The following is an 18,597-nucleotide window of genomic DNA, read 5'->3' on the forward strand; positions in this document are numbered from 1 at the left end:
GTTTGAAATGTACATTCGGCAATCATCATAACACAAGCCTACTTGAGCTGTTGGACTGAATGAAGTCACCCGGGGGTGCAGAGGGAAGGGATGTGGGCTGTATCTGCAGAGCCTGGTCTTTAGAGGTGGGTAAGTCGGAGAGCCGACCTGCGGAGCGGTCAAGGGTTGGGGCCAGCCCTGGATCCCGCAAAGCACGTCTGCTTGGCGCCACCGGGCGGGCCTAGGTAAACGTCCGAGGAGACCTAAGGTGTCACTAGGCGGGGGTGGGGCAGGTTCGGGGAAGGAAGCCTGGGGGGCACCCAGCGGAGGCGGGAAGGTCAGCAGCGAGAAAGGAAGGAGGGGAGGAGGAGGGGCCCGAGGGTGAGGGAGAGCGGGTGGTGGCTTGGGGAGGAGGGGGAGGGGAGCCGGCGGCGGGAGGGGTGGAGTCGCCGCAGCGGCCGGCCGAGGGGCGGGCGGAGGGAGGGGGTGTGCGCGGGTCACATGGTCGCGGCTGCCCTCCCCATCAGCCGCCCTCGCCGCCGCGGTGCGCTGGCTGCAGGAAGCCGCCGCGCCGCCGCTTTGTTGTCAGGGACCCCGCGAAGAGGGCCGCTCGCCGCCGCCGCCGCCCTCTCTCCCCGCAGCCCGCTCTCCGGCCGCGGGGCCGGGTCCGGGCGTCCCGCCCGCCCTGCCCATGAGGGGGCCCTGGGACCACCGTTGCCTCCGGCCCCGGGCGGCGCGGTGCTGAGGCGGCGGCGGCGCTGCCCCTTCTGCGGGAAGCGGGCGGCCTCGGCCCCCTCCCCGAGGGCACCATGGAGGTGAATGCGGGTAAGAGCCCACTGGGCGGGGTAGCGCGGCGGAGGGGCGCTTGGATCCCGGCGGGCACTCGGAGGGCTGCGGCGGGGCTGCGGGCTGCCGGGGCTGCGGGCTGCCGGGGCCGCGGGCTGCCGGGGCCGCGGGCTGGCGGGGAGGGCTGCTGTGCGCCGCGGGCTCGCCTCGGGCTCTGAGCTCGTCGCCCCGGGGCCGCCCTCTCGGCTCCCCGCACCGCCGCAGCGCGGCCCGCGGCGCCGGCCGGGCGCCCCCCTCACATGGCCTGGCCGCGCGAGCCACGTGCGCACTGTGTTTACGTTCGGCGGCGCGCGGGCGCCGGTTGGCTGGGCGGGCTCATGACGCGGCATTACATAATGGGCGCTGGGGCGGCGGCGGCGGGCGGGGACACGTGAGGCTGCTCGGCTCGGTGACCCACATTCCCGGGGGCCGCAGGGACACGTGGGGGCGGGTGCGCGCGCGCCAGCCGGGAGCGCCGCAGCCCCGCGGAGGCCCCGCCTCTCCGGAACCCTCGGGCTGTGACGTGGAGCGGTTCCCTCCTCCCCCGCGGGGTTGCTCTCTGCGGAGGAGGCCGCGCGTGCGCGCCGCGGAGACCCGCGCTCGGCGGCCGGGAGCTGAGCCTACGCGGGAGCCCCGGCCTGGCTGCGGGCAGGGAGAAGAAGGCGCCCGGCGTGGGCGCTCCTGGAGCTGAAGGCAGTGCCGCCGGACAACCTGGGGCTTCCCCGACGCGTGACCCTCCGCGGGGCCTGGAGGTGCTTGGCTTCCCAGCGACGCCCGGCGGAGGGGCCGGGGACCGCCCAGGTTGTGGTGCTACCTCGTATTAAAAAAAAAAAAAAAAAGACTGTTTTAGTGATCTCTTCTGGGAAGCCTTCTACCTTACCACCTTCCTTTATGGGCGGGTCCACCCTTGGCTCAGCCTTCAGCTCTATTGGGTGGTGACTGAGGTGACCCCAGTGACTCCCAGGCCTCCTGTAAGGCTGGTCGTTTTTCGTTTAATTTCTTTAAACCCTTGGGTCGCTGACCTTTTCTGATTCTGATAACAGAATTTGACTCTATCACACCCTTTCTTGTTATCTTTCCTGCCTTGACATCCCGGCACAATACCCGGCTACCTTCTGCCCTTTTGTTTGCCTCCCTCCCCCCCAATCAAAGGATGGACCTTTACCTGAAGACAGTGAGGTTGCAGAAGCAGCCAGTGATTATGTTTTAAGTTACCTGTTCAAAAAACCATGGCTTGATAACAAAGTGTTGTGAAATTTCCACCAGCAGTAAAAAATAAAGTCATTCTCGTGTGTTTTAATTACCTATGGGCCTGTTTAACCTGTGAGGGTAGTTAAAAAAGTTCAGTAACTATTATGGAATTAAACTTACTTGGTATGGATTTAGAAGTATAAAGTTCAGCCTCATCTAACCTAGCATGGATGAATAAAGCCAGCTTTTGTGTTTGAATAAAGTGGGCTGGCTCAGTGGTTAGGGTTTTTTTTCTAGTTTGAACCTTCCTGGAACATTTTCACTGATCTTAATTTTGATTTTATTTTATTTTTTTTGTCTTTTCTAGGGCCGCACCCGTGGCATATGGAGGTTCCCAGGCTAGGGGTCTAACCAGAGCTGTAGCCACCCGCCCTAAGCCAGAGCCGCAGCAACATGGGATCCGAGCTGCATCTGCGACCTACACCACAGCTCACAGCAATGCGGGATCCTTAACTCACTGAGTGAGGCCAGGGATTGAACCCACAACCTCATGGTTCCTAGTGGGATTTGTTAACCACTGAGCCACGAAGGGAACTCTTTAATTTTGATTTTAAATTGGCTACAAATTATAAAATTTCCTTGGGATGATTGTTGATGACCTGATTTACCCCCTCCCCCCTGGCCAGTTCACATCCCATCCCTTGGTCCTTGCTCTGCTGTATTTTCTGATCGTTATCCTTGTTGCCCTTTGGGATGTGGGACCGGGAAATGAACAGGCTCCTGTGGAAGTTATTGGACAGCTGCCGAGCTCCAAGCTGGGGATTCTGATGTACATGAATTTGTGGCAGGCTTGGCATTTGTGGCTTACTGCTTTGCTGACTCACAGTAACCTTGCAGTCAACTAGAACCTTTTCGTGTGAACTATTCTGAAGCTAGGTTTCATCCTTCGTGCAGATAATTGTTTGACCTGAGCTGTAGGACCTTGTAATTATCTTTCTTAAATTTTCTCCTATTCCTTTTGGCTCCAGTTTCAAGCTGTCACAAACTGTTACGCAGTATACTAACAATTTCTGCCATGCCCCAATTTTTGCCAAGGGGGGCTTTGATAAGCATCCCCTTTAACTTCCTTCATATTGTTGTAAACGTAGCCCAGGGTGGGGCCAAATTCATTGCTGTGTGGCATGTCTCTGACACCTCACTTTGGGTTGATATCATTTTATTAGTCAATACATACTCAACCAGTGATTGTTTCTAACTCTGCTATAAGTAATAACACATTGTGTCTCTACCTTGTCTGTAATACCCATGCAAAGTAGTAAAGTTGTGGAAATTGACTATGCGTTTTTGTCACAGACTTTGAATATACCAAGCTCTTAAAATATTACAGAGACTTCATAACCATGGCTGTAAATGCACATTTTAAAAATTAGGAAAACATTCCCATGTAGTTCATTCTTATCTTTACAATCTCTTTTTTACTGTGTTTCTCCAAACTTGGAAAGAAAACATCAGAGGGAGGAAAGAGTAAAGAAATTTTAACTTGGAGAGAGAAACAGCAAGATAATGCAAAGAATGTAGAAGTGAAGTAGGAAGTTGCTTGTTTAGTCATTGGAGTTAGGGGATTCAGAAAGTGGCATGGAAACAAGAGCCTACGGAGAAACCACTGGCTCCCTAATAAACATTCAAAATTGAAGGAAAGAGAATAGGGAGGGTCACATTTGTTTGAACTATGCTGATCGAATGCTTCCTTTATATGATGGCAACAATAATAATCATGGATGTCTGTTGAGCGTTTATGTGCCAGGCTCTTTGCATGTGTTACCACTTTGATACCTCACATTTACTCTATGAAGCAAAGTACTGTTACCACCATTTGAAGATGAGGGTCTGTGTAAATTGAAGTTACTAATAAGCGAGTGGTAGTATAGAGCCAGATTTTGAGAGCAAGAAGTCCACTTGGGAAGCACAAGCTAACTGCTAGGCTGTACTAGGTTTAAGCCCATGTGACATCTGAAAGTATATGCAAAACTTGGTGGTCCTGTCTTCTTGGGGATGAAGGAGGTACTGAATGGATCCACACAGTTTGAAGTGGTTAGGGTCGGAGCTGGTGGAAAAGTGCAGGGGGTCAGCAGAGCCTCCCAGTTTCAGTATTCTTTTTAAATCTTGTTGCTAGTCAGTGTTCTTTTTCCAGCCACTAGATTACATTTGCCCTCTCTCTCCCTCTCCTGCTTTCCAGCAATTTACTTTTGTTTTTCAAAAGGAGACCTATTTTTTGTCACACCATTTTGTATTTTTTCCTTTTCTTTTTTGGCTGCCCTGTGACATATGGAGTTCCTCTGCCAGGCATTGAATCTGAGCCATAGTTGTGACCTAAGCCATAGCTGCGACAACGCAGGACCCTTAACCCAGTGTCCTGGGCAAGAGATTGAACCTGTGGCCCAGCACTCCTAAGACGCCGCTGATCCCATTGCGCCACAGCAGGAACTCCTTGTCATCCCATTTAAAATTTTCTTTTTTCTTTTTGGCCCTCCCCCAGGCATTTGGAAGTTCCCAGGCCAGGAATGGAACCCATGCCACAGCAGTGACAATGCCAGATAATTAACTGCTAGGCCGCTAGGGAATTTCTTTTTTTCTTAAATAATCTCTTACATGGCACGTCATTTAATAGTTGACATATCCTTTAAACCCCACTTATTATCACCTTGGATGTATTTACCCCTCTTGATCTCTGCCCTCTGTAGTGCTCTTGTGCTGTCAGCAGGTCACAGTAGTTTGTATGAAACTTTGCTCATGTTGCATTGGAATGAGTGGTTATCATAGCTGCCTCGCCAGTTGGCCTGTAAAGCCTTTTAGGAAAGGAACTGTGTTCTCTGGAGCCCTGACACTGGGACACAATTGGAAGTTTAGTGCTTCATTGGATCTACTCCGTCATCCTGTGAGTAGAAATTAATAACTGACTTTTAAAATGAGAAAATTAAAGCTTCTTGGTGGTAAACATGTTTTGTTCTAAGCCACAAGGCACCGGGTAGAGCCATGATTTGAACTCAGGCATATCTCCCAGGATGATGGGCAGTGGGAGTGGGGTAGGAGGTTGATGGTGGGCAGGCCTAGACTTAGGGTAAGAAAGCCCCAGCATGCGGGCAGACAGTCAATGCTTCCCTACAGCTCAGAACTAGATATTGATTTCTGGCTTGTCTGAAGTTGACCACTGGGTAAGCCCTAGCCTGGGAACCTGGCCCAGCTCCAGGCTCCTCTTCAACTAAAAATAGAGAAGACTCATCTCTCCTAATTTTAGCTTTGAGGCATCTAAGAAGTACATGCTGCCTGTTTATGAAGGTGTTGTGACTTGTTGATTCAGGGATTTTACCTTTCTTGCTTTATCATTAAAAACTGAGTGTGTAAAAAGCACTTATTTTAATAATCCCCTTTAATGAACACTGTTTCATTTCAATCTTATAATAATGGTGGGAGATATTCCTGTTCTATAGAAGATGATTCTGGTTTAGAGAGATTGAAAGTAAGTTGCTTGCCCATGTCTTCTCAGTAAGAAATAATGTTCTGTACTCTGGAATTAGGCAATCTTGACTTTCAGCCCTGGCCCTGCCACTTAGTAGCTGTATTACTTAACCTCTCTGAACTCTTGAGTTCCTGTTCAGTAAAATGGGATAATGGAAGTGAATTTATAGGATTCTTGTGAGGATGCAGTGTGATGTGAAATTGTATCATTTTATTCTTGGCATTCTTGGTGACTTGTGTTTTTCACTTCCCTTTCTTCATCGGGTTGAGGAACTGCTAGATGTACTCCTTACCTTCTAGGAAATTAACTTGTTTAGGTTGCTAACCATCAGGTCAGTAGATTGGTGTCTGGTAGATTCTAAAACAGCTAGATCGTGTTGAAGGTCTTGCTAAGAGAATGTAGCTGCTTCCTGGTGGGTCATCTTTGCTTCTGTGGTTCCGGGCACAAAGACATGTTGTAAATGACTGTTAAACTCCCTAAAGTTCCAAAATAACACTGTAGAAAAGGTACTGGGCTATTATCAATCTAGTTAAGATGCAGTTCCTGGGAAGGTCTAATTTTCTCATCTTTTATCTTCTTGAGCTGTTAGAGAATTTACTACCTAAGGTAGTACTTTAGAAAAGACAAAGAGCAGTGAATTGGGAGGGGGGGCATTAATTGAGGAATAAGGATATTACTTTTCTTTGTATTATCCTATTCTGAGTGGAGACAAGTGTTAAAGAAGTAATAGTTTGCTACCACCTGGAATTTCTAACATGACTTCCAGTTCTCTAAAGTTTTATTAAAACAGATGGCACAGGAGTTCCTGTCGTGGCTCAGTGGTTAACGAATCCAACTAGGAACCACGAGGTTGTGGGTTGAGTCCCTGGCCTCGCTCAGTGGGTTAAGGATCCACCGTTGCCATGAGCTGTTGTGTAGGTTGCAGATGTGGCTCGGATCTGTCATTACTGTGGTGTAGGCCAGCAGCTACAGCTCCGATTAGACCCCGAGTCTGGGAACCTCCATATGCTGTGGGTGCGGCCCTACAAGATACAAAAAGACAAATAAAACAAAAAACGAGATGGCACAGTGGTTTTTACTCTGTAACAACCTTTTTTAGGTTTCCAAGTTAAAATCATTTCTCTTTTGATTCACAGTATATTAGGGATACATTGTATCAGGCAGTTATAGTAATGAACAAAATCAACTATAAAAACTATGGGCCAATTTGTGCTTGAATTCACTGATTTCTAGCCACTGTTAGACTGGAGTAGGCAGAGAATGGCCTGGAGAATTTGTTCAGAATGCTCATTCCTTCTCTACTTTGGGCAGGGCCTCTGAAATGTGTACTTTGTAAAAAGCACAAAGTGGTTCTAATGCTATGTTATTTTGCATAATCTCTGGATGGTTAGAATAAACTCAAAGTTAGGAATTCATTTCTTGTGTTTGGAGTGTTAGGAGCTTTTAGATTTGAAAATAAGTGGTAGATGAAATTCTTATTATTAAAATTGCCCTTGGTTGTTTTTTTTCCCCCTTGAGCACAGACAAAGTAGTTGGCTTATGACAGTGGTTCTCAGACTTCACTGTGCATCAGAATCACCAAGAACATGATTAAAGTTTCTAATTGAATAGATCTGGAGTGGGGCCTGAGAATGTGCACTTGTAATAGAGTTCTGGATGATGCTGAAGCTGCTGGTCCAGGACCACACTTTGAAAATGACTGGTTTATATAGGTAGGTACCACACTGTAAGACAGATATTAATCATAAAACTCTGGCTTCACTCTGGGCAGGTGATAAGTATTGTCAAGGGCATTTGGAAGAAGGTTAGACTATAGAAAGGAAATTCACATCTCTAATCTCAATACTGATGCCAGGCATGTGTTTCAGGAATGGAAAAGTTGATGGAATTGTCCACATTATTTATATTTGTTTGTCTCTAAGACTCAAGTGCATTTAGTCGCATTTATATATATTAAGTTTGTATATGATGAACACTTGTGTTTCTCTTGGCAAGTAGGCATCTATCTTAACTTTTGTGGGGGCTCGTAATCAACTCCCTGAGAGTTGTGCTTTACTTCTCAGGGGCTTCCAAGCCTGGATGTATGTTTTTGGTACTTACATACTTATCTGGTTCCTAATGTCAACATGACAGACTGAAAAGTGACTTAAAACTTCTCTGCCTTTTTTTTTTCTTTTCTGTAAACAGAAATGTATTTCTGTTCCTTGAAATTGATTTGACTTCACCATTTTACTTGTTGGTTTGTGTGTGTGTACTTGAATGACTTATAAAGTTTGGCTGTTATCTAAAAATAGATTGGGGAGTCTTTTCCCTTTAGTGGAGAAAGTTTTTATTTCAGAGTAAATGCTTAAATTGCAGTTCTTTCTTTGGGAACGTGCAGATTCTCCCCTTACTATTCAGACTAGTCATCTAGGTTGTTCTCAGAAATGTCTGTTTTACTTGTGATTTCCTAGTAATGTTTTATGCTGTTTGAGATCTGTCCATATTATTAGATTTGGGCTTCACAAAGGCAGAGAAGTAGGTCCTGGAAATATTTATGTTAAACTTATTACCTGTAAAGCATGTACAGAGAATTGAGAGACACTGTGTACCTAGGTCTTACTATCTCTCTTTTGGGAAGTAGCTGGAAACAGGTAAACATTAGGTTTAAATAAGAGTTCAGGACAGTGTTAGAAGAGAGGTAATTAATCGTTGTATCTGATACACACTGGAAAAGCCAGTAAACGTTTGCTGGTGATGAAGGAGAGAGGAAAAGAAACCACAATAGACATTGGCAGAGGAGATGAGAATTACTTGTTTGGCCTGGGATTTGAAAAAATAACACATTTAACCATGAGGTTACTCTTGCAACATTTTATAGCTTTGAGAGAAGAAGTTTGAAATTATACACTAAGGGTAATTTTAAGCGTTTCTTCTAAACTTGGGAGGCTTATAGGTTCTTAGAGATCAAGGCCAGTTTTCAGGGGGATTTTGGAGGTTATATTAATGAAGTTGTGAAAAGTATTTTGAGAATCCCTCTGTGAAGAGGGAGTTAGCTTATAGCATGCTTGCTTCCTTCCAGCCTCTTTGACATTTACTATAATAGTGGGTCAGGAAAACAAGCTGCTTAGAGATAAGTGTGTCTGCAAGTCCTATGGCAGAAATGGGCGGAGAAGGGAGAGTGTAGAACTGGATTTAGTGGATAGTCATAGTCTTCAGGGAGCATCAAAACAGATTCTAGGAGCAATAGCTGTAAAAGGTTTTCTGTTACCAGATAAATTACTTTATCTGGAGCTCCAGATAAATTATCTGGAGTTCCAAATGTTGCATGTTTGTTTTTTAAGTTTTATTGAAGTATAGTTAATTTACTGTAATAACTTCTACTATACAACGAAGTGACCCAGTCATACATACACAATTATCCATTCTCTCTCAGATTCTTTTCCCAAATAGATTATCACAGACTACTGGGTAGAATTCTCTGTGCTATATAGCATTTACGTCTGTTCTTGATTGACCTGTGTTTTTGCCAGGTGCTGCGGGAGGTAAATGAACTCATTGTCCTGGGATTGTGTCATATAATGAAGGAAGCAATGAGAGGGCCAGAACCAGATTTCTTCACAGCCAAAACCCCTTGATGACTCTAAACTGTGTTGTCACTCAGGAAGGTTTCTCATTCATTTTAGGAATATATTGGAAAATGAACTATTCTGCATGAGTTCAGAATAACTAAGCCAGTGAGAGCTTCTCACTGTTTAAATCAGTGAGAATTATATGGCTTTGAACTTTGTGGAAGCAGGAAGAATAGTGGGATATAAGGAAGAAGATAAGTTATTTTTCCTTTTGGGGTAATTTTAATCATTAACCTTTTCCTGAAGTTAGTGACTTTACTGTTGAGATTTGCAAAAATAGAAAATATATAGTATCATGTATCTAATTATCTAATTTCCCCTTTCTTTTCTAGGAGGTGTGATTGCCTATATCAGTTCTTCCAGCTCAGCCTCTAGCCCTGCCTCTTGTCACAGTGAGGGCTCCGAGAATAGTTTCCAGTCCTCCTCCTCTGTCCCATCTTCTCCAAATAGCACTAATTCTGATAACAACGGTAACCCCAAAAGTGGTGATCTCTCCAATATTGAAGGCATCCTGAAGAATGATCGAATAGACTGTTCTGTGAAGACAAGCAAATCCAGTGCACCTGGGATGACAAAGAGTCATAGTGGAGTGACAAGTAAGTTTTCTAAAGGCTGGCGCCACTATTTGGGGGACTATTTTATTTTGGGATATAATTTTCACTCCCTTTGGGTAGTCACAGCTCAGTAATTAGATAAGAAATAAGTGATGATCTTAAAAGGTATAGCCCAGGTGCTGTCATGATTGATTTTTTTTGTGCAGAGCAAGAGCTGTGGTTCTATACTCTCTGACCATGTTTCCTCTCAAGTACTCTCTTACCCCACTTCACAGTTCTCTTTCTTCTGCACTCCTCGTGCTAAATCTTTCCTTTTTTTAGGGCTGCACCTGAGCCATATGGAAGGTCCCAGGCTAGGGGCTGAATTGGAGCTGTAGCCGCCTGCCTACGTCACAGAACAGCAATGTCAGATCCGAGCCGAATCTGTGACCTACATCACAGCTCATGGCCACACCGGATCCTTAACCCCTTAACCCACTGAATGAGGCCAGGGATCGAACCTGCAACCTCATGGTTCCCAGTCGGATTTGTTTCTGCTGAGCCATGGCGGGAACGCCCTCCTAGTGCTGAATCTGGTGTCTAGGACAGAGCACTTACTTGCGGAAAAGGGTTTGCTTTCATGAAGTTGGAGCTAGAGACATTTGGGATTAGGAAACAATGGAGGACTGTGATATCCAAATGAGTAGTGGGAATTTGGAGCCCTGAGTGCATGTGGAGGTGAGATGGGCTGGTAGAGGGCAGGATTAGGAAGGAATGGGACTTGTCTGGTGCCTGCACGTGAGTTGAACTGAGTATCCATAAAATAGTTTGTGGAGACATTCCTTTGCCCCTTTTATTGATTGACTCTTAGTCTAACTCTATTTCTTTTTTTTTTTTGTCTTTTTAGGGCCGCACACACGGCATATAGAAGTTCCCAGGCTAGGGGTGGAATCGAAGCAGCAGCTGCTGACCTAGGCCACAGGCACAACAACACCAGATCTGGGCCACGTCTGTGACCTACACCACAGCTCATGGAAACGCTGGATCCTTAACCTGCTAAGTGATGCCAGGGATCAAACCTGCGTCCTCGTGGATACTAGTTGTCTCCTTCACCCTCACTTCTTAATTCTTGCCCAGCAGAATTGTTTTCTTAGTTCTAATTGACTATCTGATGTAAAGTAATTCTAGATTTACAGAATTTCAGTGTATGTTTAAAATTATCAGGAAGGGAAAAACTCTTTGAGATATTTTTGATAGTACCATAAACTGCCTTTTTTGTTGTTGTTGCGTCCTTAGCATGTGGAGGTTCCCAGACTGGGGATACAACTCAAGCCACAGCAGTAACCTGAGCCCTGGCAGTGACATGCCAAGTCCTTAACCCTAGGCCACCAGAGAACTCTACCAATAAACTATTTAAAAGAAAACCATGATTTCTTTTGATTTGTTAATTTGGTGTAAAGATTTTTCTTTTACATTATAAAAATAGATTTGTATATTTTAAAAGTATTTACTGGTTGACCAAAATAAAATACTCATTTGGAAAGAAAACAAACAGTTGTAGTTTTTCTTTCAGCTTTTTACTTTTGTGTCTGTTTGTGCCTTAGAATTTAGTGGCATGGTTCTGCTGTGTAAAGTCTGTGGGGATGTGGCGTCAGGATTCCACTATGGAGTTCACGCTTGTGAAGGCTGTAAGGTAAAGCATGCTTTTGTTTCTTTAAGCTGCTGATTCTGGGATTAAAGAAATTACAGTTAGGTTTGCCAGTTTCAGTTGATAATTAACAATTGATAATCTGGGAGAAGGGAAGAAGTCACCTGCTCCTCTTGAAAGTTTTAAGCATTTTATGTGGCGTATAAACATAGCTCATTTTGAAAAAAATATTGTAGGTTTGGCGAAAGTACTTTTTTAAGATTTTGATCAAAATAATTTACTGTCTCAAATTTAAATATGGTATGAAATGTTTATTCGTAGTGTGTAAGGCACTGATCTAGGTAGTGGTGGGATAGCAAGGAGCAAATCAGACAAAATGCTACTGCCTTTTGGAATTTAGTTTAAACCAAACTTTGCATAGGTCTGATTGGATACTTTTTTTTTTTTTTTTGGTCTTTTTAGGATTGCACCCACAGTATGTGGAAGTTCCCAGGCTAGGGGTCAGATTGGAGCTACAGCTGCCAGCCTAAACCACAGCCACAGCAACTTGGGATCCAGGCCACGTCTTTGACCTACACCACAGCTCATGGCAATGCAGGATCCTTAACCCACTGAGCAAGGCCAGGGATCCAACCTGTGTCCTCATTGGTACTAGGGTTCATTACCGCTGAGCCATGACAGGAACTCCCTCATTAGGTACTTTGACATTCTGATCTGTCAGGTACTAGGAGTTCAGAATAATTCCTAGATACTTGTAGAAATGTAGCATCTTCTGAAGTGATGCCAAGTGAGTAAAAGAATCTTGAATAAAAATTGAGCCCTTGGGAAAGCTCATTTTATTTATAAGTTTAATTTAATTGAATATTCCTGAGTCAAGATAATTCCAAGTGAGATAGTCTGTACCTCCTACTTATATCTAGGGGACCTCTCTCTCTCTTTTTTAATCTGGCACAGTCCTTTCTCCTGAGTGTCTAAAATTAACATGGCCAAGACATGTGCTATTGCTGTTCTCTGACTAAAGTCAGAAGCAGGAATCCAGTTTGCAGGATATAGTGGGTGAGCAAAATAATGAATATACATGGTGAAGATTTCTTTTCTAGGGTGGCTGTGAATGTATTGTGAGTTTGCTACCTCTTAGTGGCTGGGACACTTTACAGGACTATTCTGTATCTTAGATGTAGCACTTTTCCACTGTTTTAAAATTCTATAAATAGTTTTTTTCTTACAAAAATGTGAAGTAAGTGGAACAGGCATTATTCTCACTTTATATTTATAGCTAGAGAAACAAAAGCACAGGCAAATGAGATTAATTGTGTATTCTTGGTAAATACCACACGTAATTGCTCTTAAGGATGTTTCTAGCTCGGATATTGTAGTGCCTAGGTATGATATGGAAATAACAAAGTAAAAAAATTTTTTCTCCCATAATTACTAATATAGATTCATCAAATATGTGGTTAGTTAAGATATTCAAGGACACTGCATTTTAAAATAACTTTGTTCTTGATTTTCCTAAAAAAGTCAAGGGAACCATTAAGCTGGAGATCTTTGAAGACCACTCACAGCATGAATTTAAGTTGTTTGTGTGGTAAAGGCAGTTATTTGTAGCCATCTGCCTGGGAATTGTCTTTCCTTGTTCCTTAGTTGGTCTGTGGGCTTGTGAGACACTTACCTATTGCTGATAAATAGCCAGGAATACCTGGCACATATGAGTAGATCCTGCTGGTGTCACCAGGTAATAAATAATCCAGGAAAGACCAAATTCTGCTAATGTAATCCTTAGTTCTAGTGAGGGAATTTCGGCCGTGGAACATACTTCTCTGTCAACTTATTGAAAATGTCATTCATATTTCAAGAGTTTTGGAATTTATATATGATTAAAGTATGACCTGGAAAGTGTGGCCTCAGGCGGGGCTGGTGAAGTGCAGTACAAGAGAGCAGCATAAGATTCCCCAAAAGGAAGAAGGGGAAGAGTTTTGCTTGACAACTTAGGCACAGGTACTTACTGATAGTGGTAAGAACCCAGCTGAATCTCTGTGTCAATGTTGTATTTCCTTCTGTTCTCAGCCAGAATTGCTCCCCTGGTAGCTAGTAATATACTGGATAGTTAGGTGTGGGGGGATGCTTACAAGGAGTTTATCTGGAGGTTTTTAAATGGATTGGTACATTTTCCTTTGTTCTTAGGGTTTTTTTCGGAGAAGCATTCAGCAAAACATTCAGTACAAGAAGTGCCTGAAGAATGAAAACTGTTCTATAATGAGAATGAATAGGAACAGATGTCAGCAGTGTCGCTTCAAAAAGTGTCTGTCTGTTGGAATGTCGAGAGATGGTATGTTCTCAGTTTAAAGAGTGTTCTTAAAGCATACAGAGCTTGGCTTTTATTTCCCAGCATAAACCGGAGCTGTATAAGCCAGTTACCAACGGCCCCCTTGTGCTTAGGGTGAAACAGGTTTTAGAAACCACATTTTGGTGCCTTGTGGGATGCCAGATTCATTAAAGTCAAATTTTAGCATCATCACCCAGAAACAGCTTTTGGCTCACTTCTTTTTTTTGCTGTTTGCTTGTGAAAAGACCCATTTTTGAATACTTTATCTTTTTCCTTTAAAAAAAAAAATTTTTTTTTAAGTTTTTCTTTTCTTTTTTTTGGCCCTGCCTGCGGCATGCAGAAATTGCCAGGCCAGGGATTGAACCTGCATCACAGCAGTGGCTTAAACCACAGCAGCGACAGTGCCTTTTTCTTGAGTTCTCTCTATATGAATTATCTCTATACTTTCCCAGTCCTGTGATGACAATGTGCTTTTAGGGCACAGATTCTGAACACCCCAAAAGGAGATGCAAAATTGAAAGAAACTTAGGATCTGAAGTGGAGGTGATTGCTCAATTCTGGCGTGATCCTTTCCCATAGAAAACCAAAGTTGTGGTAATTTGTGGGACATTTAGTATTTTTTTTTGTCTTTTTGCCTTTTCTAGGGCTGCTCCTGCGGCATATGGAGGTTCCCAGGCTAGGGGTCCAATCGGAGCTGTAGCTGCCGGCCTATGCCAGAGCCACGGCAACTCAGGATCCGAGCCACGTATGCAACCTACACCACAGCTCAGGGCAACGCCGGATCCTTAACCCACTGAGCAAGGCCAGGGATCGAACCTGCAACCCCATGGTTCCTAGTCAGATTCGTTAACCACTGTGCCACGACGGGAACTCCAGGACATTTAGTATTATTTGAGGATGACATCACTGGAAGATTTAACTTTTCTGTTGTGCTTTGTGAAATCATTTTTGTTATGTTCTAAGTAACATAACAGGAGTGTGAGGTTTTCAGAGGGATTAGTTTAGTAGAGTTAATTAAGAATTGCTAAGAATGAACCTTGTATTTATCAAGGGAAGGGTCATTTAAGCAATCCTTTAGGTTACTGTTCATATCTGCTGACACAGAAATACTGTATTGTAGTAATAGTAATGATGGTGGTTTTTTTTGTCTGTGCCCATGGTATATGAAAGTTCCCAGGCCAGGAGTCGAACCTGGGCCACAGCAGTGATCGGAGCTGCTACAGTGACAAAGTGGTCTCCTTAACCTGCTGTGCCACAAGGGAACTCTGGGAAGTTCTTGAATGATAGATTTCAGCAATTGATGTTTTGTATTTTTGATTGCTTGAATTTTTTTTTAATAGCACTAGAAATACTCATCTATAGTTGAGGGATATTGTGATTACCCCCAAAGAATAAAAACTTCAGTCAGTTATGAAGGAAGGAGCAGAGATTGAATATGCAGCATGATAAAGTTGTTTGCCTATGGGAGGGATAATGTCAGAGGCTGCAGTTAGATTAATAAGGCTTTCTGCTGGGTGGGTATATTGAATTTTTATTACCTCTGTATAAGTACTAGAATAGAAAGAAGCTTTTATTTCCTTTTCCTTAGGGTAGGACACATTCTAAGACTAGTCTGAAAGATAATGAAAGATGGTTTTATTTTTATGTCATTTTAATTAAAACCCAGCAAGTTTATTTTTCAATAACTACATTTCTGTTGACTGGTTTTCCTTTTTCTTTTCTTTCCTTTTTTTTTTTAAATTTTCTCTTTTAAGATTTTGGAAAAAGAGCACATCACTTGATGGTTCTTGAGAATAAGTTTACAGAAATGAAAAATGAATGGACAGTGGTCAGATGTTCATGGAGTGATTGTACATACTAGGTGCTGTTGATGTTGATGATGTAGGTAGCCAAACCACTCATGCCTTCTTGAGAGCTTGTTTGGCGGTTCTAGCAGGGGAGCGTAGCTGCTCATATACCCTTGACCAAAGAATGGTCCTCCTCTATTGGGATGGTCATCCTCTTTGACCGAGTGAGCAGCTTCCAGAGGGATGCACATGGAGCGGTGAGGGAGGATGGGGACACCTGCCTAGACAGCCAGGTCAGATGATCAACCCTGCCGATCAGTGAAGTGGGGTGATAGATGTTGAAGCCAGATCGCCCTCACATCCACTTGTGCCTTCTTCTGCTTTTTAGGGCCACGTTTGCGGCATGTGGAGGTTCCCAGGCTAAGGGTCCAATTGGAGCTGTAGCTGCTGGCTTATGCCACAGACACAGCAATGCAGGATCCAAGCCGCATCTGTGACCTACACCACAGCTCAGGGCAACACCAGATCCTTAACCCACCGAGGGAGGCCAGGGATCGAACCTGAACTCCCCACTTGTGCCTTCTTAAGAGCAGAGCCTTCAGCTTTCTTAAGGTGCCGTATAGTAATGCTGGTCTGCTTCATCTGTGATTTTCAGTAGTTAACTTCAAATTTCTTTCTTAGACTTTGCTTATAAAATACCCAGGAGATCTTCTCCTTAGCCATTTATTTATTTATTTTGCTGTGGCATGCAGCAGCTTGATGTGGGATCTAGGTTCCCAGACTGAGGATTGAAGTCATGCTTCAGTGATAAAAGTGCCAAGTCCTAACCACTAGGCCACCAGGGACACCCCCCCCCTCGCCCCCCACCTTAGCTTTGTTTTGAGAGGAAAATAAAAAATTTTCTTGCCACTCCTGCTGCCTGTGGTACATAAAAAACAACCAGCAGGTTTAGAATAATTTGGGTCAGACGCAAGTAGATATTCTTCACTTATATGACTAGAGGCCATAGCTGTCAGGGCAAATTTTGTGTTATTATTTTGTGTAACCGTGTCTTACTTGGAATGTAAATGTTAAATACCCTTTTCTTCAATAGCTGTTCGGTTTGGTCGTATTCCTAAGCGTGAAAAACAGAGGATGCTAATTGAGATGCAGAGTGCGATGAAGACCATGATGAACAGCCAGTTTAGTGGTCATTTGCAGAGCGACGCATTAGTTGAACACCATGAACAGACAGCCTTACCAGTCCAGGAACAGCTGCGACCCAAGCCCCAGCTGGAGCAAGAAAACATCAAAAGCTCTTCTCCTCCCTCTTCTGATTTTGCAAAGGAAGAAGTGATTGGCATGGTAACCAGAGCCCACAAGGATACCTTTATGTATAATCAGGAGCAGCGAGAAAACTCAGCAGAGACCATGCAGCCTCAGAGAGAACGGATTCCTCAGAACATAGAGCAATATAATTTAAATCATGACCATTGTGGCAGTGGGCTTGGCAGCCACTTTCCTTGTAGTGAGAGCCAGCAGCATCTCAATGGACAGTACAAAGGGAGGAACATAATGCATTACCCAAATGGGCATGCCATTTGTATTGCAAATGGACATTGTATGAACTTCTCCAATGCTTATACTCAAAGAGTATGTGATAGAGTTTCGATAGAAGGATTTTCTCAGAATGAGAACAAGAATAGTTACCTGTGCAACACTGGAGGGAGAATGCATCTGGTATAGTGAAATTATTTTTCTTGTTCACCTTGTATCGAGAAAAGCTTTGAAGGCTTTTTTTTATTTGGAGGATATAGGGGCAAGGGTGGAGATGTCAGAAAACCTAAAGACATTTATAGAATTAATTTTGTGTAGTGTTTTAGGTCAGATATTTTTGATAAATTTAATTTGCTGAATGACTGGATTTCGCACATAACTAGGTACAAGCATGTATTTGATTGATACTGTGATTGGGATTAGGATTTTATGTAAAATGTGAATCATGAAGAATTGGTCCTTTAATTCTTAGAAATCCCTTTCAAAATTTAAGTTTCTTTTTTTTTTAATTTTATTTTTTTTAGGGCTGTAGCTGAGGCATATGGAAATTCCCAGGCTAAGTGTCAAATTGGAGCTGTTGCTGCCAGCCACAGCAAAGTTGGGATCTGAGCCTGGTCTATTTCCTACACCACAGCTCATGGCAATGCCAGACCCTTAACCCACTGAGCGAGGCCATAGATTGAACCTGCATCCTTGTGGATACTAGTCGGGTTCTTAACCTGCTGAGCCATAATGGGAACTCCAGAATTTAAGGTTCTGATTAATCATTACGCTTTGGGATTTTTCTCAAAGGGCTAATCTTTGAGTTTGCCACAGTCAGTAATTCCATGATTTTAGATGGAAAGTGTTTTCATTAACCATTATAATGCAGAAAAGTCTTTGGATATAGAACATGAATGTTTCATTTTTGAAAATACAGGAATAGTTGAATATAATAGGCTGATTTTTAAGGATTTTCCCACAAACTTCATCCTAAGGGAATGAGTTAATGTTATTCATATCATTTAAGTGTTTTCATTAAGTATAGTAGTCTGCTGGAAAGTACATTGTTTATATTCAGCTACAGTTTCATCCAGAACAATAGTACCAGCACTTCTCTTCATACCATGAGTCCTTTAATAGTGCTTGGTATGTTTGTAGCCAGGTAATTGTAGTCGTCTTCATTTCAAAATGACTCTATCCCGATCCTAATATTAGGGGTTTTGTTTTGTTTGTTTTTTTTGGTCTCTTGCAAGTATTTGATTCCATGGATCTGGAAGGTAACCTTGTATTTTATTAGACTTAGTGGCTGCCTTAAGGAGGGAAAAATCTGTAAGCTTGTAGGTTCTGATTTGTGATATTCTCCATGGTTGTAGAATCATCCCATTCCTGGATCTCCTATGGATTTAGTGAAAATTGAAAGGCTGATTTTACTAATAGAGTATGTAGTGTATGTTTCATAATCTTTTTAGTCTTCTAATACGTTTTTTTTGGCTATTTTTTTCCTCCCTAGTCCTCATTTAGAAGGTACACCTTGTATGTCCAGTCATTGTGTCTTAATTGGACAGTTCGAGGTCAGTGGTCACACCATTGTATATGAAATAAATGGGTAGTTTTTTTTTTTTTTTTTTCCCACTGTACAGCAAGGGGGTCAGGTTATCCTTA

The 18,597-nt window shown here is 43.5% G+C and overlaps 1 protein-coding gene across 3 annotated transcripts in view; it reads left to right on the forward strand.

Annotated features, from left to right (window-relative positions):
• The first annotated feature begins 675 nt into the window (after positions 1–675).
• NR1D2 (nuclear receptor subfamily 1 group D member 2) overlaps positions 676–18,597 on the forward strand; it is a 34,826-nt gene continuing 16,904 nt past the window's right edge. For 2 of the 3 annotated variants that reach the window (XM_047769159.1, XM_047769164.1), the window contains exons 1-5: positions 676–804; positions 9,456–9,719; positions 11,261–11,349; positions 13,489–13,633; positions 16,511–17,136. In XM_047769159.1, the coding sequence (XP_047625115.1) occupies positions 789–804; positions 9,456–9,719; positions 11,261–11,349; positions 13,489–13,633; positions 16,511–17,136 (1,140 nt within the window). In that variant the 5' untranslated portion in view covers positions 676–788. The remainder of the gene's footprint in view (positions 805–9,455; positions 9,720–11,260; positions 11,350–13,488; positions 13,634–16,510; positions 17,137–18,597) is intronic. The other variant, XM_047769163.1, reaches the window with a different exon arrangement.

This window comes from Phacochoerus africanus, chromosome 1 (assembly GCF_016906955.1).
Source record: "Phacochoerus africanus isolate WHEZ1 chromosome 1, ROS_Pafr_v1, whole genome shotgun sequence".
Classification (NCBI taxonomy): Eukaryota; Metazoa; Chordata; class Mammalia; order Artiodactyla; family Suidae; genus Phacochoerus; species Phacochoerus africanus.